Source organism: Dinoponera quadriceps, unplaced genomic scaffold (genome assembly GCF_001313825.1).
Source record: "Dinoponera quadriceps isolate SergipeBrazil2010 unplaced genomic scaffold, ASM131382v1 scaffold707, whole genome shotgun sequence".
NCBI classification, from domain to species: Eukaryota; Metazoa; Arthropoda; class Insecta; order Hymenoptera; family Formicidae; genus Dinoponera; species Dinoponera quadriceps.
The window spans coordinates 135,179-155,112 of record NW_014555450.1 but is presented as its reverse complement, the minus strand read 5'-3'; the positions used below and the strand labels follow the sequence as shown (position 1 = coordinate 155,112).

At 45.9% G+C, this 19,934-nt stretch overlaps 1 protein-coding gene and 1 long non-coding RNA gene across 10 annotated transcripts in view; one reads left to right on the top strand and one right to left on the bottom strand.

Annotated features, from left to right (window-relative positions):
* The window catches only part of LOC106744215, a 43,139-nt gene that overhangs the window by 3,890 nt on the left and 19,315 nt on the right, over positions 1-19,934 (bottom strand). For 3 of the 8 annotated variants that reach the window (XM_014618779.1, XM_014618780.1, XM_014618782.1), the window contains 7 exons: positions 4,161-4,275; positions 3,114-3,245; positions 2,742-2,765; positions 2,353-2,388; positions 2,010-2,189; positions 1,774-1,893; positions 1,586-1,659 (listed from right to left, as the gene is read on the bottom strand). In XM_014618779.1, the coding sequence (XP_014474265.1) occupies positions 1,586-1,659; positions 1,774-1,893; positions 2,010-2,189; positions 2,353-2,388; positions 2,742-2,765; positions 3,114-3,245; positions 4,161-4,275 (681 nt within the window). Of the gene's footprint in view, positions 1-142; positions 152-976; positions 1,029-1,585; positions 1,660-1,773; positions 1,894-2,009; positions 2,190-2,352; positions 2,389-2,741; positions 2,766-3,113; positions 3,246-4,160; positions 4,276-19,934 lie in introns of all 8 variants that reach the window. The other 5 variants (XM_014618783.1, XM_014618785.1, XM_014618784.1 and 2 more) reach the window with 5 other exon arrangements.
* On the top strand, positions 11,565-16,183 carry LOC106744218. 2 transcript variants are annotated; one of them, XR_001374429.1, is made up of 2 exons: positions 11,565-13,385; positions 14,231-16,183. It is a non-coding gene; the product is annotated as an uncharacterized LOC106744218 (long non-coding RNA). The 2 variants fall into 2 exon arrangements; XR_001374430.1 differs by having other exon boundaries at positions 11,565-13,389.

Genomic DNA, 19,934 nt, shown 5'->3' with positions numbered 1-19,934 from the left:
TCATCGAAGAAAAAGTGTTGCAACCTTTGATTTGCCGAACTGTATTTAACAATTAAATCAGAAAGTATTATATATTAATTATTAGAATATTGTTCTTTTTGAATCACGAAGCAATTTTTTTGATATATAAAATGTCACTTACCGCACAAGGCTATTCAAAGCAGCGTGAAACATTACGTAGTGTAAATCGAGTATATTGTCGCAAAAGATTTTATTTTAAGGAAACGTCTAGGTGTAATTGTCTCGACAGCTTTAAAAGACGCAAACGCATGATGTTGCTACATGCTGGGAATGTCACAGTTTATAAACGGGCAACACAAGCGAGAGAGCTAACTACATTGCATCGGGATAATTCGAGGATGCCTTCGAGATTTATACCGATTTTTACAACGGGCGATTAGGCTTTGTAGGATCGCGATTATTCAATCACCCCCCCTCCAAACGGCGATGTAGGAATCCGTTAGACGAAGGTGAACGCAAAAGATAACGTGAACACAAAAACCGTAACGTTAGAATGCCACGGCCGTTCGACCAATCACGCGCGATAACGCTATGATAAAACAATTTATTTATAATATATACAAAGTATCACGTGTATATATACAACGTATATATAGATTGTTTCCAACACTTCACTCTGCACATGCATACTCAATGGAGGTCAAGTGTGAAAGAATCTATTGAAAAAATACTATTATCAATTTCGGCAGGAGATAACTAGAATACTTGCGAATGTTCAAAGTACAAATGAATACGGTCGAGAACTTCTTCCGGGAAATAAGGAATACTTTGGTCGAACAGCTTGGTCGAGCGAGAATCGTGGGATGCTTGGCTCCATGCAATACTAATGCAGGCGTTAATAGATCATGCTCAAACTAACGTTACGAGTATAAAAGACGTGTACGAATACGAAGATATTAATCGCACAAAGCAGTACATATCCCAACACTATGTCACACAAATTGATGGACTCTACCTTCCCGATCCTGAAGCTGTTTGCGTAGAATCAGCCGAGTAAAGGGCGAGACCAGAACAGCAGAAACGACATATTATTTATGATGCACGTTTGTGATAAAGAATGCTTTCTGTGCTTTAATCTTATGTCCTAAATATTTGTCTAAATTAATTTGTTTTTTTTTTTTCAAATTATACAGCGGTTTATCGCCCATCACAAGCAGAACAGCTTTTTAGTTCAGGACTTTAGACACAAAACGGCCATCGTGCGTTGCAGAGACTTAAGGCATAAAACGTCGTCTTGAACTAATAAGTCAGCCATTCTGCTAAGATCCTAAGAGTCTTCCGTACAGTCGATATACGTCGTATCATTCTCTATGGAAAATTACACGATTTTCAGCCTTACTCATGAAAAATGAAAACTGTTATACAATTAGAGTCACTACGATCATAACGTTTATCAGAGTTACTTATGCGATTTATATCATGGATATTAAAGTGAAAATCGTGTAATTTCTCGTCTGGGGAATGACATGGCATACACGACGCCGACTGTAGAATGAGAATTTAGTCCGGATTAGCCGATAGCCAGATGAGAGTCGATTGAATAGATGGAGAAGGTAAATCTCACCTAACGAGAGGCCCCATGCTTCCATCCTGTGGAAGTGACTGTAGGATCGAAGGCCCCGCTGACACTGGACGTGTCTACGATCACAATTGAAACGCAGTGTTCTTTAATTCTTCACGGACAAACGGTCACGTATACGACACGACGATACGAATTAAGACGCGATGAGCGGAACGAGCTGTCGCGCATACCTTCTCCGTCTGCGTAGCGGCGTTACACGTGTCCACGGAAGGGATGTTGTTGTTGCGCGCCGGCACGATGCAGGTTTGCGCGTCGCCGTTCGTAGGTCCTTGCAGCTTCAAGAACTGAGCCTGTGAAAAGACGGCTGAATTATCGCGCGACGACTCGCGTCTTCGAGGACGATCGACTCGGATCTCCGTGAGCGGCATTTTCCGTCCCCCCCCCCTCCCCCCCCGTGATTATTTACCTGAAGCTGTTGTATGGTGCGATCGCGGTCCTCCACTTGGCCCTGAAGAAAGATCACTTGTCTTCTCAAATCCGCTAATTCATCCGCGATACTGCTGCCACCGCTACCCGGTGACGTGCTCACGTCGATGGTTTCACCACCCTCGTTCAGATTCAGGTTCAGGTTGCAGAAGAGGCCATTCTGCAATTTCAGCCGCGTCAGCACACATCGCGAACTTCTTTCCAATACTTTCATAACACAGAGTCGAGATATTACGGAATTACTGTGTATTATACTTTACACTTCCTTTTCTCAAACATTTTTTCGCACAAAGATTTCGTCTCCGCGAGAGAAAGATACGAACCTTCACAGAATTATCGAATGGGTTGAGAGTGTCTGCCTAAAAAGCGAAATCAAACGTCAGCGGCTTGTACACATCGATTTTCACGGTCGAGAGCTTATGTAAATTCGTAAATGTCACATTGGGAAGGAGTAAAATATTAGGTGTTACCGCAACAACAGCTCGGTCAATAATTCTCGCGCTGCAATCGCGAGCGTTGCTCGTTACGTCATTTTATGCCATTATATTAACAACTGGATGATCGCACGTTACTTTTACTCAGTCCCACGGTTACAATTTAATTAATATCTCCATTATGTTTGCACACACACACGCATGCGAGTGAGGTGAGGCAACATCAGTGACGAAGAATATATATAGTATATAGGAGGAAAAAAATCAATGCAACGTACCCTCGTCAAATCGTTCTCTCCTGACTTGAGACGCAAAATCAGGAAGGACGACGACAAAATGAAAAGTAAAAAAGTCGTGTTAATAAAAAAGGGGCGAAGATGCGACAAAACCGCAGTGTGTGTGTATAAAAAGGTAAAACGAAACTTGCCGTCCGTTCGCGAACGGACAACGGCGCGCTCGGCGGTAAAAAGAAAACCAAGAGAGAGAGAGAGAGAGAGAGAGAGAGAGAGAGAGAGAGAGAGAGAGAGAGAAAAATAGCGCGAAGCACACTTATACACGGCGACGTGAAAGCGACGTGCAGAAATCTCGCGGATCGCGAGCAACACGACACACGAGCGAGTGAAGGAGGTGGTGGTGCGGCACCGTCGTACCTCCTGAAGAACTCGTTTGAGTTTCAGCAGCATCGTCTTCAGGGAGACGATGTCCTGGAACATATGCTGATACGTCGCGCGATCTATCCTCAGGCTCGCTTCGTCACCGGAATCCAGGTATGGGGATTGCACCTGCGAGAACACGGAGAATACCTGTGAGTGGCGAATCGCCATTTCCCATTGCGCGTCGATTAACTGCACGAGTTTTTAAGCCCGGATCGACAGTGAGTGTAATAAACCTTTGGCCTGTGTATTCGGAATTCTTTTTTATCGTATTTTAAAAGCGCCTTAAATGCAGCATGTCAGCCAATCAGGTGATTCCTAAGCCATTTTTAGGAACGCTCTTATCGATAAAAGAGAATTGAGAACACGGGCCTTTGGCTCTAAGCGATAAAATGTAACGTAATCTCTAAAGCCGTTCCCCGCGCTGCCAAAAGTCGTGATAGCACCTGGGTCGTTTAAATTGCTAAACGTCTAGGAATTGCGACGTCGGCGCGGAGGAAAGTTATCGTATCAAAATTCAAGGTACGTATCATCGTACATGAGCAAAAATATATAATCTTACGTGAAAATCAAACTTGTGCTCTTACGTAAAAAAAAAAAACTGTCAATATAATTGCACTAAGAAAATATATCATTCGAGAATAATTTTCGTGAACTGAGAGAAAAACACATCGGATAGGAGGAACATCTTCAAACTGACTCAATTCTTAATTCGAATTTATAGCCCTCACTATCTAATATCTTTTCCGCTCGATTCATGAAAATTACTTTCGTATAACACAAATATATATTTTTAGCGCAACTAAATATAGAATTTCTTTCATATGAGCAAGTTTCATCTCCACATAAGATACAATCTTGCTTATATACGAGAATAAGTCTCGATACGAATATTTTTTCCGCGTGACAGCGCTGGCGACGCTATTTCCTAGAAATTACGCTGCAATTTACCGCTCGAAGCGAAAAGGCTCGCTGCACGTATTGTAAAAGGACCTTCAGAGGCGAGGGTGAGAGAAACGCGATGAGGGGAGCGCAATGACTCACATCTCCCGTTCTCCTGAGAGGACTAGAAACTTGACGGTTGCGCATGCTGTCCAGCGAGCGCGGCGACTCCGTTCCGGATCGGTTGCGCAGGAACCTCATCCTGTCGCCGGCGATTCTGCAACAGAAAGGACGAGGCGCGTGATTACCCACGGCGAGTCACTCTCTCGATGAACGCGAATCGCCAAGAATCGGCCCTCGTTCGTTTTCGAAAATCCGACGAGCGCAGGAGCGCTCCTGCGAGAATGCGCATCCTCGCCGGAGGGCCCCGAGGAAGACGTCGGAGCGAACGAGAGACGTTAATGACCCGTGACGCGGCGGCGTCGCGAAGACGCTAGGTAGCAGGTGGATTATCGTATCGCACCTGTACATAAATAGTGAAAACCCGCACGAGAGGCATTCAACGCCTCAGGAAGTCGCACATTCGCGCGTTATCGCGGCGCTCATCACGATCACAAAGGGGACGGGAAGAGTGAGAAGAGAAGCGCGGCCGATACACACGGATTCTCTACTGATCTCCTTCCGCCTTAACCCTTTCGGCACGGCGACTTCTCGCCGCCGTAAAAGCTGCTACCCAGCGATCGAGAGCGACAGTCGTGCGGGGACAGTTGCTGTGCGACGTTTTCTGAATGAAGTGACCGCCCATTGATTCGTGCTAAAATTCCTATTCGCCGCAAAATGAAAGATCATTCGAGATATCTCGTGAGATGTGTGAGGTAAATTATTTTCGCTAATTACTTCGGCGAATTATTATTCTTTCGGTTAGCCAGGAGTGAGGTAAAACGCACCAATGGCCTGGACACGCACCTCATTCCGGACGTTCTTATTGTTTTGGTTCTTAAATATGAATATATGTTGAAACTCGAATATCTGGATTCAATCTGTTCGATATTCGTATTTGAGGATTCAAGCAACAAGAATGTCCGGAGTCAGCCGCGTGGTTCAAGCATTGATACTGTCGGCGCCGTGTACCATTCTCCGGGCCGGAAAATCACACGACTTTCAGCCTTATACATAACCCATTAGGTTGAAAACCGCGCAAGTATAACTACAATTATAATGATAAGATTATAACGCCTCATAATTATAACGGTCTTCACTTTACGCGTACATGTGGGAGGCTGAGAGTCTGTTTAATTTTCGATCTGGGGGAGGGATGCAACGGTCACGACGTACTTTTACCTCGGGTCACTTTATTAAGAGGAGGAAGAAAGAGCGAGCAGCTGTCAAGCAGCAGCATCGGAGGGCGCAAAACTCATCCGCTAACCGACTCGGAAATATCTCGACGAGAGAGCGCATCCCCAAGAGGCAGTCTACCTTCCGGAACTATTCTTGGCGCGCAGGGCGGCGGACGCCGCGCTGGCGACGATGCCGCTGGCGGCGGAGGCTTGGCCGGTGCTCGGCGGCTTCGGCTGCCGCGGCGGTGGCGACCCGTTCGTGGGCGTCGAGCTCTCGGAGGAGAGGCCGGAATCGCGTCCATCCTCGGTCCCGCCGTTCTCCAGGCTGGCCGGCGCGGCGCGGGTGCGCGCCGGCAGGCCGGTGCGCCTCTTCGCGCCTTTCGAGTTCTCGGACGACGAGGAGGCCATCCTCGGCGAGTCTCTCCGCGTTCCTTCCCGCCGGCCCGGGTTAATCGCCCCAGCGGTCACGCGTCAGCCTCTCGGGAGCGCGCCTCCGATGTTCATCGGCCCGTTGATATCGCGCGTCTCACAAAGAGCACGACCTCACCGGGGAAGAGGAAGGAGGAAGAACCCCCACTGGCGGACACTTCGCGGACGTGGAACTTTCAGCTCGCGTCGCACCGTGGTTTGAGAGAGCAAAATTTTCTTACACGAACTCCGAACCGTGGAGAATGATTTTTTGTACAGAGAAAATGTCTCTAAACGGGAATGGTGATTGTTTGTAAATGTGATTTAATATTTATGTCACCTTTTCTCGGGTAAATACAAAATCTTCATTTTCTTATGAGAGTAGTTTCTCTTATGAAGGCCAGTTTCTTTTTTACGATATTCTTGAAAGGAATTTACATTATTTTGCTCAATAACTCTGAAAATTGTGTTTAACGTTTTCCGCATTAGTCTTCAATGTCACAGTTTCTCGATAAAGTCTTAAATGTGGTATGGAAAAAATGCAGAATATACGTTAAAAATCAGTTGCTTATTTCAAGGAGTACATAAAAAGTGTCGTCCTTAGTTGCGAATATCCCAACTTCGAAAAGTCAATAGTTTTCCAATTGCAGACTACTTTACAGAGATAATGTTTCCATCGATATGCGGCTAAAATTTGCAAGAATTCCTGGGAAAATAGTTTGGTGAAGCAACTGCTACCTCAAGCCGTCGCGGGGGAAGTTTCGAGCACGCGATCGGCACGGACGGCCGAGAATCAGACGGGCGCATATCGCCGCGCGGAGCGAGCCGCGACGCTGTCTCGGGCAGGAAAACACGGTGGAACGGGCGGAAAGTCGGATTGGAGCCCGGTGTTAGAGAAACCGCGGCGATGAGTAATTCGGTAAATATGCGGTTGCCGTCACTTTCCTGAAACGCTCGGTGGTTCGCGCGCGCCTAATTACCCAATTGCAGCCGTTCCGTGTCCGCAATCCTCGCGGAATTACGCAAATTCGATTGTCGGCCGTGTGACTCGCTCGCGAGGGGAGGACGTCGCGATACATCCCGGGCGTTTGCGGCAAAGTTGCAAATGAAGGCGTGACGCAATGATTAGCGAATTACGAGCGGTCGTTGAGCGGTCGCCGGCGCGTAATTACGGCTGTTCTTTGATTAACTCCTGAAAGATAATCGGCTTAACGGCGCTGTTTACTCAACGTTTAACGTCCGCGTCCTATCCTCTTTAACGTAACTGAGGAGAATCTCGACCCTTTTCATCGCCTCGTCTCGTGAGTCCCTCATTAGCGCCTCAGCCGCGCTCCTCGCCGCTCTTTTCACTTCATTTTCACGACGATCTCTCGAAACGCCGACTCGAAAAGTCTCCAGTCATTCCGCCGAGCAGGTGAAAGTTAACTTATTGAAATCCATCGGTACAATTACCGTATATCCTCCTCGTTCGCGCGCTCGACCGTCTCTTTCGCATTGTCGAGCAAACAAAAAAAAGAAAAAATCATTCCCGGCGCGCTCTGTTTTTCTTCTCTTCACCGAGGCAACCGCGTCTTCATCGCCGCGAATCTATCGATTCCAGAAATTAGGCCGTCTTATCGCAAATTAAATTAATCGGAGCGTAGCTTCTGCGCCTGGCGTGCTCGCGGCACGATTTTGACGTTCCCGATGTGGCACATCGCGTGAGCGAGTTTATGCTAATTTCATCGATTTAACGCGGACACTCGATCGATCTAACGTAGAATCGGCCCGAGGGAGGGAGGGAGGGGGTCCGGGATGAGAATTCGCGCGGCCGAATCGCACGCGATATCCTAATGTCAACGTAGTTAAGTAAACGAGCGCGCCCGCGTCATCGGCCGGCCGGCCGTGTGATGTAGCCGTTCGCGCGGAATATATAGAAAGGTGGCAAGGATGACGTGCTTCGAGGGACACGGACTCCGAGAATAGCCATCGGGACACACGAAAGCGGAAGAATCGGATCGCTTGTTCTTTACCTGCGCCGAAAATCGAAGGTCCGCCGCACGCGACCAAATTCAGCCGCGTTCTCTCTCTCTCTCTCACTCCCACGAGCAAGATCGTCGGCACTGACACCTACTACTACATCCACACTCACGAGCACACTCACGAGCAAACGGCACTAAACACCGGCGAGGCACGAACGGTGGAGCGAACTTTTTTTAAAACAATCACTCCCAAGCGGGACAGCCATCGTCGTCGTCGTCGTCATCGTCGTCGTCGAAGAAACCGGAGAAGCCTCTCGTCAAGCGTCGCATCGAGAGTCGTCCTGCCGAAGTCTGACGCGCTATTTTGAACGGTCGAGGCTCCCGCGAGACCGACGCGCCGACACGTGTTCTTCGCAGGGAAATTGACAGTTCCGAGGACGAGCGGTTTATTCGCCGCAGTGTTAGCCGGAGTGAACTGCGACGGCCGGCAGGTAGACAGGATTACCAAGGATCCGTCGAGGGATACTGGTAGCGCGTGCGCAACTCGCGCCACGGCGACGAGAGCTTGGTTCGATACCGTGGTGGATGGCGAGGAGGAGAGGAGAGAAGCGACGCGTCGAAAGAGAAAGAGAGAGAGAAAGAGAGTGAGGGAGATAGACAGGCGGGGGAAAAACGGTAGAGGGGGGAACAACAGCTGCAGACGGTAGGGAGCAGGTAGTTGCAAGGGCGGTGGGGGTGATAGTGGGAAAAAACTGCGGGAACTATCGCAACGAACTTGAGGAATATTTTGGCGGCCAACCGATTCTTCATCCTCTCGCAGAGAGGGTGGAACCTATCGTCGCCGATTGCTTACTCCCCGAATCCTCCCCCAGTCTGCGGCTTTGAACTCGCGGCCGAGGATCTGCCGTTTCCTACGTTTCTCGGAGGTTTCAGGGCTATCCTGAGTTTTCGACATTCGGGACGAATAACCTTTGATTCTTGTGACAACACGGTACAGAAAGAAATTACTATCGATGCAATACTAATATTCTCGCGTATAAGCAAGAATATATAACTTTATGTGAAGATGAAACTTGCTTACACGAGGAAATTCTATATTGCTCCATGTAATAGTATATTCTTGCTACTGAAGAATAATTTTCACGAATTGAGAGGAACATATTAGATATAGAAAGAACGATATCTTCAAACTGATGCTGAGTTCTTGGTTTAAAAATATCGTTTTTTCTGCCCAATATTTTTTTTTCTCAATTCATGAAAGTTATTCTTGCATTTTTAGAACTATATATCATTTTTTTTCGTGTGAGCAAGTTTTATCTTGATATGAGATCATATAATTTTTGCTTTTATATATAAGAATGTAAAGTCTTGAATTGATACTAATTCTTTCCTGTGTAGAAGTTAAGACAGTAAAATAGATTCAATTCTATCTTCTAATTCTAAGTATAATTTACTGCTACTCTTTGAACTCGATGATGTCTTCAATTTCCGTTTCCGTTGTTTCCGTATCAAAATAAGTTATTCAAAGTGGCATTAAGCTTGAAAACACGCAGTTTCAAAGGACTTTTCGATTTTGAGCGAATTGCATTCTCCATTTTCCCGGGCGAGTGCTCGGATCGAGATCGACAGGTGTCCCGTGAATTCCGAGGGACTCGTCGCGGGTCCCACTGCAAAAAACAACGTAACGAATGCACGAAGTCCTATGCTATTCTCGTCTAACTCGTGCCAGTGATCTCCTGAACATTTCATCAGCCGTCAAGCTTAATTGGACAGCTGTGATCTGCTAAAATTAATGCCGTCTAGGTCGACGACCCGTCTCTATCCGAAGTGAATGAATAGCTTCTCAATCGATGCGATGTGAAAATGGCGCGTCAAGCCGACCGCACAGTTCCGCATATTTTAATCATATGCCCAACACGACGCGATTGTTTGCAGACAAAGTCCCGCTTGTAAGCTCGATCGTTTTGTCGCTCATATCGGGCTCTATCTCGAGTGTGACTCAGGTCACACTGTTTGCTCGCCACTCGAGCGTGATGTCACCGGCGGTGCAACGCTAAACCGTTCATAGAGACATCATCATCACGAAGAGCGGATGTCGAGCGACGGCAGGTAATCCATGAGCACACATCATAACGGTCGAGATTCGTCCCTGCGACGTTTCCGGCAAAAATAAAGGATCAATACTTCCCTCCAGAGCCGGCTCTACCTTTCGGATTACAGTCTGCTCGGCAATTCTCGCCCTCTCACCGGCGATTTCGCTCCGTGACAGCGGGGATCCGCGATTTATGAACTCTCTTCGTCGAGTTTCATCTCAACGGCCGTTTTCACGTTTTTTGCTCTCGAGCTGCCCTTACCGGACGCACCCTCGGCGAATATTCGCTGCTTTCCCTTCTCGTCGAGCGCTCTCGAGCCTGAATCCGCTCTTACGACTTCGTCCGGGGATGAGAGGTCAATCGGAAATCCCGAGATCTCGCCCGACTTTCTTTGTTTCTCTCAACTAGCGTTAATTTGAGACTTAGGTCGTTAGAAGCGCACGGTGACGAGACGGCCACCGGTCTCGACACAGCGACCCTTGCGTTCGCAAGTTCCTCATCTTCCTGGGAGGTTTCGCGAGAGGAAAAAAAAAGCGAGATGCAAAAACGAGTTTCCTGCGGCCGTCGTAGGCGGCACAGTGTGTTTTCTACCGCCCGACCGCGAGCTAGTTATCGTTAAGAGAAGTTTAGTAAATAGACCGAAAGAGTTCACCGTTACACGGTAAACCGCGCGAGGAAGGCCCGTAGTTGCATCGCGCGGCGAGCCGTTTCCGCTACGACGGCCGCGACTTATCCGCGGGAGCGNCCTTTGAAAATGAAAATTGCATTCCGCCCCCCCCCGCTTCCTTCTTCCCCCCCCCCCCCGTTAAAGACGGATGTATCGGTATTTTTACTGGCCGCTTCCCCGTTAACCCGGGTCGAAATTCTCATGCTACTCCGACGCTCTTAAGGCTAGTTTGTGCCTGTTTAGACGGCTTACAATGAGAGAAGAAATATCGAAAAGATAAAAAATATTTATTCTCGGTGAGCTAATAACATATTTACACGGACCAACATATTTCTACACGGAGAAAGAAATGTTTTTCACAAATGAGAAAAAAATTATACGCATATTCTTAAATCTGTAGTTTTTCTTAAAAGCAACTGTTTATTTTATATTTAAGTGAAGGAATTTAGATTTAAGTACATTTGTCATTCACCGAATAAATTTTTATTTTTCAGATTATTGTTTTCTATAGTGTATACTAATGAAACCTACTTTGACGATACTGACATATATCAATTTCTCTCCCGAATCTTTCGCTCTACGGGTTTCATTTTTATGCTATCTTGAACAACTTATTATGACGCTAAAACAGCGAAACGGAAATTTAAGACATCGTCAGGATAGAAAGAAAGAATAAATTATACTGTCAGAATTGAAACTGAACCTATTTTGCTACATCTTAGCTCATTCTGTATCGCACACAGAGAAAAATATCAATCTACTGTTAAAAAAAGCGATTACTCAGTTTACTTTCCTTCTTTTAAGTAATGGTTATCTTCAAAAAAAAAAAATTTTTCTCGATGATAGTGTTCGAATATACTATCTACAAAGTTTAGAAAAACTCGTTATCATGTATGCGTATGCACAAAGTAAGAATTTCATCTCTTTTCAAGAATACTATAAACTTCATCGAGAGAAGAAAACTTAAATTCGGTTAATTTGAATAAAGCAAACTGAAGTTTGTTTTAATTTAATATCATTGATTGAAGTATTACACTTGCTAAAATTCAGAATATAGTTTGAATGAGTTTAACGCTCGTGATAAACTAATGATGTACTTGCGAAGATATAAACTTATGAAGTAATTGAAACAAATAATATTTACTCGAATGCGGCGTACATTTTCCTGCGTGTAGAATCAAAGGTTCACCGTAGGAACGACATTCCGAGTCGGAAAACAGACGCGAGCCGCCGCGGTGAAATGCGAGGAACGACGAGAGCCGAGGAAACGTCAAGCGCGGCTCGAGTGAAAGAGAGAGAAGCTCGAAATAAAAATTCCACGCCTTTTTCATGTCAGTTCTCACCTCTGTTTCTATTTCCGAGCGATGCATATTCAGGTCTGCTCTCGATCGCGAAGTTCCATCGCGAAGCGAGTAAACGCCGCGAGGAGGATCGATCAATACGTATGTCCGTCGGTTTCCTCTCGGCGGGGGAGCGGGCGCGATCGATGCCGCTGCGGAATTCTGAAATTCCACGCACGAAGTACGGAAGAAGACCTGAACGAGCGCGAACGAAGGGAGAGCAGAAAAATACCGACACGGCCAACTAGTAACGCTCTGATTAACGACGAAATCGGCGCCGTTCGGCCGAAGAAAACCGCGTCTCCGCGTCACCAGATGCATCGGTTTCCGCTCGACATTTCGGCGGCCCCCCGTGCTACGCGATAATGGAAGATTACTAAGAAGAAAAGATGAAGAACGGAGAGGAGGTGAAAATACAGAGACGAGAGAACGCGCCGTAACTTCGGAACTTTGCTTCGCGAACGAACTTCGCGCAACAACACGTCCCGTTCGCATTTTTCCACCCCGCGCGAACATCGATTCCGGTCATGTTCGCGGCGGCGGATATATCATTACGTCACGAGATGGCTCGTTCCGTCACACGAGACCCGGTGAAACCGGTTTGTGTGGTCGAGCTGCTCAAACCGCGGCTTTTTAACGCGCAACGGCCGAGGATACCCCGCCGTCGTAAAGCACACGACCGTCTCTCGATCCGTCGGTTCCCCACAACGTTAACCCTCCCTGACCCAAATCCCAATATTCCTCGGGACAGCGCCGACCGATTTCGCGGCAGGTTGACACCTGCACGCGCCATCACATTTGCCGAGCTCCGCAGCGAAAATCGCATCGACCGTCCGCGAGACGGTTCGCTGCGTTGATGCGGATTCGTGAAATAAAGTACAAGCGCTTACGAGAGGAAGAGTGTTTTAATAATGCAATGGAGGGTCGTATGCTTACAATAATAATAATAATAGTACGCACCAGGGGAAGACAAAAATATTAGACATACAATCAATCACTGCGCGTTAAATACGTCGTACGTTTCGCGATCTAAGATCTAGTCGGCACTACGCTCCTTTCTCCTTTTCTCTCTCTCTCTCTCTCTCTATCTTCCTTTTTCATTCTCTCTCCTTTATATGTCGTTGGTTTACATTTACGGAGACACAACGAGAGTACATACGTGTAAATACAAATACGTGTGCGAGTGCCGTGAAAACGATACGACGACTGCTAATACCGCTAAAATGAATTTTAACGAATCGACACATGAACGACTATTCACAGGAGGATAATCCATATAAGGATGTTCACGAGATGTGTATATCTATATATATATATATATACACATACACACACGCATATACCGGATTGTCCGGCGTGACGCGTGCTCGTTAGATCGTATTGAACCACCTTCGAGCGAGAGTCGGAAGTGCAGGGGGAGAGTCGCGAAAGGACTATGGAAGAAGAGCAAACGAGGCAAGGAAAGCAAAAGTGGAGGAGGAGCAACCTCCTTGCGAAGAAGAAGCGGGATGAGGAGGATGAAACTCGAAACTACAGAGCCATCGTCGCTCGGAATCCGGGACAGCGGCGATAATACTTCTCGTAGGTACTACATATACTAGAATCAATATATATGTTGTTATAATATATATATATATATATATATATATATATATATATATACATATATATATATATATATGTGTGTGTGTACGATGTCGTTATTGCGCGTATCGATATAATCACGATTCTCCGGATGTGGTGTATCGGGGACCAAGGATGCGTGACAAACCCAACTAATTCTACCCTCGGCATTAATCACAGCAGAATCTCACTCCGAACAAGTGGAAAGTGGCGGTATTTTCGCTGGAAGTGACAGTGAAAATATCGCCACTCGAAGTCGCAAGAGTGAACGTTCCGCTCGAGCTCAGAGTGGATTCTGACTCCACACGAGCGAATGTTCCAGTCGATTGGAGTGAGTATGTACTTGTGACGGTGGAACACGTCACGATTCACTCTACAACTGCGAATAAAAATATTCACTCGACGACTGAGGCCCGTATTAATCGTTACTTGAAACTTGTTCCACGTAAGATACTCAGGCCTGAATTTAGAGTTAGATTTGAGCGTTTTATTTCGAGAATCGTATAATATATATGCGTCATTACACGTGTAATCGCGATTCAGTTGGAAAACTCACATCTCACTTTACGTTCAAACCTTGGTATTTCACCTGAGGCAAGTTTCAAGTAACACCTGTCAAACACCGAGCTCAGAGTCGAGAGAATTCACTCTACGGTGAGCCACTATTTCTCGAGTGAGATTTCACTACAAGAAATTCAGAGAGTGCTCTATTGCTCGCCAGCTACACTGCTTCTTAATTACTCCCTAAACTGTCAGCTACCTCGCGGTCGAAAAATGAAAAATATATATCTATACTATTTCAGTCCCGCAGTCCAGCGTGGAACTCAAAGGTGAAGCACCCGCGTTCGGGGAGGCGTGTTTCCTAGAGGAGCGCGTTGTCGCCGTCTCCTCGCTTCTGGAAATGAGCTATCCGCTAAAACGTAAATGGGGGTTCGAAGTACGCCTATGATACGCGAGGGACGTGCTAGCTCACGCTGCGAATCGAAGGTGAGGCAACACCGACGTCCCTCGCGAAGAGCACCGTGGCGGATAACAAACGATAACGCGGAGGAATATATCATGTGGATGCAGTCGTAGTGAAGAAGGATAAGCACGAGGCTAGAAAGACGCGGAGAGGACGCGGAGAGGACGCGCAATTTTCGGTTTTTCGCGCGTACACACGGAAAAAGAACTATTCCGTCGGTGTAACTGAATTCCTCGTTGCCGGTCATGTGCAAACTCGATCATAGGAGCGGAAAGATTTCCGCAGATTTCCAGCTCAGTCAATTGCTCTCAACCGAGTTTGAATACTTAGCTGAAAATTTAGCTGGGAAAACGTCTAGACAACTATTCTCATGGTAACGGAAATATTTGTCGTTTTCACCGAGTTTCCATCTGTTCAGGAGCAGAAATTGAGATTTGTCTTCTGTGCAGGGAAGACGCACTGTCGTAATCGAAGGGTAGAGAAACCGTTTTTTAAGATCAGAGTTACGACGAAGATTAGAGAAGAAGGAGAGCACGGGGAGAAGAGTGCCCCGGGAAAATGCGACTTTATTATCGTCGAGTGCATCGTAAAACTTGTATCGACGAGCCTTCAGCCACGTTCTTATCTTCCATGCAACGACGCCAGAAAAACGATCGATACTGAATCGATCATCGAGTCTACCCAGTTCACGCGCACACGAGACCGCACTCGTGTCTTCTACGAAGTTCTACGCGTCTACACCTAAATAGCAGCTCTCTATAATGCCACAAGTATACGTTCGATTAATACTCGGTAACATCGGAAATCCACCGGCACCGACGTGCTGGTACCCGTCAACTACGTGTCTACGTGTTAAATAGTACCAAAGATTATCGTTAAGTGACGGCCGTTAAGGACGACTAGGACGACTAGGAGGACTAGACTGCTACTAAGGATTGCGATCGAAACCAGTTTGGACCAGTTTGCTTCTTCTTTTTCTTATTTTTTTTTTTTTTCTTTTAGGTTGAATTATACGAGAGGACGACAATTTTGGAAGGACTCGACGGACCATCGTATGAAATTGGAAAAATAATCTCTATCATATCCTCGCTACTACGTACTCTCACCACCGTTCCCGCACCGCGCTGCCACACCGCTGATCAAAGGATACGCGATACTGCCGCCGAGGGCGAGGCAGAAGGTACAATTGCATAAACGAAGGATCGGAATCGCCTTGTGCGCATCCTCGTAGTGACCAGCTGACGTGGCGAGTCGACTGCAAACGGTGAACGGTTTACAGTTCGGCCTGTTTCGGTGGATTGCTCCTTATTCGATACTACGCATCGACTACGCTTCGACTATACTTGAGAGTTAATAATTTTTCTCGTCGCTATAATTCAAAGGACGCATTGTACGTGTATGATCTCACGAAAAAGATTGCCAGGAAATTGCATTTTGTGTGCCGTGAGAGATCACGTTTAAGCCATATTCTGGGTCGAAGAAGGAGGAACGAATCGACGAGACAATCAATTTTACGGGGAATTCTCAGAAGTGGGGAGGGGGGGGGGTGGAGGAGGGAGTTGTAGGACTAGTACCTTTGAGGTAGCACCTTTCCCATCCGCGAATGTGTCGGGTTCGAGAAATTCTCGTGGGACATGATCCGGGTTATCACCGGATTCTACCAGTAATAACACCTTTCGACCTAATCGATACTTAGAAAATAAGAGAGAGACGAACAACTGACGTAGCACAATTTTCCAGAACGAATAGCGACTATACAAAGTCTGTGAGAAAAATAAAAGGAAAAAAAAAATATATATATATATATATTTATCTATATACGCACATTTACTTCTTAACGTATAAAATTATTAGACTAGTATTCTGCGTTCAAGGAAGTCCCGCGGATAAATTATAATCATGCTCGCTTCGCGAGAATTCAAGAGGTACTCCAATTCATTAATCTACCACTCTAACCGAACCTTCGAAAAGAAACACCGCATACTGGAAATGATACCTCTTAACAAGTCACGCTCCCTGCTCGAGAGAACGCTCTTTTTTCTCCTCAGTGAATCTGTGAAACCTGCTCGTTTTACCGTATATCCTATCTCTAGCCATGGTCAGCCGTTAAATTTGCCAGTTGCAACACGATATCGTGAATGCGTATCATCGTTATCATCATCACCCGCCCTCTCTCTCTCTTTCTCTTTCTCTCAATCACTCACTCACTCGCTCACTCACTCGCTCGCTCGCTCTCACTCTCGCCAATGTCCGTCATGTTCGATTCGCAAGTGGTCGCGTCGTGAGAAGCATGTTTTCCCGTCTTTGCACGAGGCGGGTGGTCGCGCCCCGATATTCGCACACCCTCCCCGACGCTCTTCGCTCTCGACGCTCCGCTCGATTTTGGGGCGACTCGTTCGAGTCGCGAGCTCAACGCGACCACTTACGGATCAAGCTTGCGCGTCCGTGTGTATTATCTGTGTCGATAATCAGCTGCGTGCGGTTATCGGTTTTGCTAGTCGACATTCAAGGGAGGACCGGCGGGCTCTGCTCGCTAGTTAGGGTATGTCAGCTGGTAGTAGTCTCCACCCGCGGAGTCCTCATCGGGGATTTGCAATTGCTTCACCCGTTTTACTAGCGCGCTAGAACACAGAATACTCTCGCTGAATTGTGGCGTCTCCTGTGATGCGGATACGGTCGTGTTATTTTCGTGTGTGTGTGTGTGTTTTTTTTTTTGGTTTTTTGTTTCTTTCTCGTGTAAGCAAAGGGGACAGGGGAAAGGCTGCGCCGCATCGTCTGGTGACGTGAAGTCTGATCGGGAAGAACCAAGACGGTTCGTCGAGAACTCTTCTTCTCATCAGCGTATCGCTGAAGAATTCGAGATGATTCCGTAAGGAGGAAAACTCCAATCCGGTCGAGTGACGACCGACGAAGAACCTCTCACGGAAATGTCATAGAATAATAAAGTGGAGACTCTATTCGTTCGTACACCGGGCTTCAAAATAGTTGGAATATTTCTGTTTTCGATACGGTTCAGGATCCACAGCCGATGGCCCACTGGGAAGACTCAACTTCTGTGGATTAATCGAAGTCAAGTTCTTCTATTGGACCGTCGACTTCCGGATTCCGAACTGCATCGGAGCAAAAAGGTGCTCGAGCAGTTTTGAAACCCAGTGCGCAATCGACTGAACGCGGTCTTCCCGGGCAGACCTACACACATACACACATACAGTTGGCAGATTAAAGGTTGTAACATTTTTGTTTTCGACGAATTTCACAAGGTATCTCCCGTCCAATAGAAGAGTTTGTTCCCTAGTAATTCTCACGAGCTACAGTTTTCTACCGGATACGAGACGCGTTGCGAAACTCATTCAAAAGAAATGTTGTCACTTTTAATCCGCTGACCGTNACACACACACACACACACACACACACACACACACACACACACATACACGGTTGGCAGATTAAAGGTTGCAACATATTTTTTTTTCGACGAATGTCGCAACACGTCCCCTATCCAATGGGAGAATTTCTTTTTTTTTTTTTATAATTCTCAGAAGACACATCTTTCTTTCGGATATGAGATGCGTTACGAAAGTCATCGAAAAAAGAAGTGTCGTAACTTTTAATCTACCGACCGTGTATCGGCGGAAGTCGTTCGAAGGACAGTTTGCGGGAGGGGACGTCCAGCGTCTCCGGTCTGTTTGTCGTTTGTTTGATCGCACACATTCAGACCCGCTCAATCGCTGTCACCTTTAACACCGAACGAAAATGGACCGACAAAACAGACAAGTACGAAACGTCGCATCTCGATGAAAGCTTCAAAGATATCGACTCGAGTCTCGGGCGAGATATCGAGGACCACTACTGGGAGGGAGGGGGAGAGAGAAAGAGAGAGAGAGAGAGAGAGAGAAAGAAAGGGTAGATAGCAGCGTAAATACGAGGGTGGACAAATCTAATGCGAATTTCAAGACGTGCACTCTTTTTTTTCTCACGTTCGTCGAGAAAACCACCGACGCAAAAAAGAGCTACCAACGCGAAAGAGAGTAGGCTGTTATGCGCGTGTGGCCATGACGTGCTCGAAATTTAACCAACTCGGTAGCGCGAAATCGTTCTTCGCGAATGATAACGCGTTCCGAAATGCTGCCGCTAAGTACGTCATGCTCCCGATACGGGGAAGAGTTGTCAGAGAGAGAGAGAGAGAGAGAGAGAGAGAAAGAGAGAGAGAGAGAAAGAGAGAGAAAACACCCAACATATATGTAGAACTCTCTTTTAGGTATGTATATATGTATGTACGTGTATATATATTTATCGAACAACCCTATACATATACTGAGAGAAAAAATATTGAAAAATAAAAAATATATTTATTCGGTGACTAATAACATATTTATTTAAATCCAAATTATTTTATCTAAATAGAATAGAATAGAATAAATAATTGCTTTCATGAAAAGCTACAGATTTAAGAAAATATATATTTTTTCGGTTGGACAAATTTTTTCCCTACGTATAAAAATATGTATCTTAGTGTAAGTAAATATATTATAAGTATCCACTGAATTAATATTTTTTTTTATTTCTTAGATACTTTCGTTCTTAGTATATATATAGGGTTGTCTCATAAGTTCGTGCAGATTTTTATGAAAAACTCAAAACCGTTAGTCAGGTACAGGTTTGATATTTTCTTCTTTTTCGATGACCTGCCATCGAAAAAACGGTCAATACATTATTGGGATAAAGTTATGTCCAACTATAAAACTATTGGTTTGAACCACCCTTCACAAAAATGCGCACAAGCTCATCAAGCAACCCAACGTATAAAACTCGGAATACGCGCGTGCGCAATTTTTTCGGAGCGAATATGTGGAGTGCAGTGACCGACTTTTCCGATCCTTCGTTGCAAAATTACATTATCGGGTCTATTAATACATGGTATGTAGTGCGGGATATAAAAAGAATCTCTTCGTAGAGCATTATATGTGACACTCTTCCTCTCTCTAAGGACTTGCGCTCAATTGTTGTACGATTCGGGAAGATAATTACCTCGTGAAGAAATGTCCGGAACTATATCACACGCACGAGGTAATCAATGTCGATGTATAAGATTGCGAAAGACAGTGTCATAAAAGATAGACTCTTTTCATTATCGCACGTTCGAAAAATGCAGAGAATCCCCTTCGGACAAGACACGTGTCAGCGACATTTCTAAGATATATGTAAATGTGTGGTTTCTACACCTCTCTGCACATTATCGATCTCTCGTAATAATCGTCCCGCACGTGACACTTCGACGTTTACCGCCTACCCTTGCGGAATTTTTTGTACACGAGGAGTGTGATATGCAAAAAATTCGAAAGGTATCACGGAAAACCGAATCGGGACGAACGAGACCCATGTGAGAGTTTACGGCTCATAGTTACAATAGTAGACAAACACACACGCATACACACACACAGTGGATAACATTAATTCAATAGTTGGATGACACATCCTTCGTCTCCTTTCCTTCGTATGCACATGTCATCAACAAATTATATCACAGCATCGATCAGGTACTC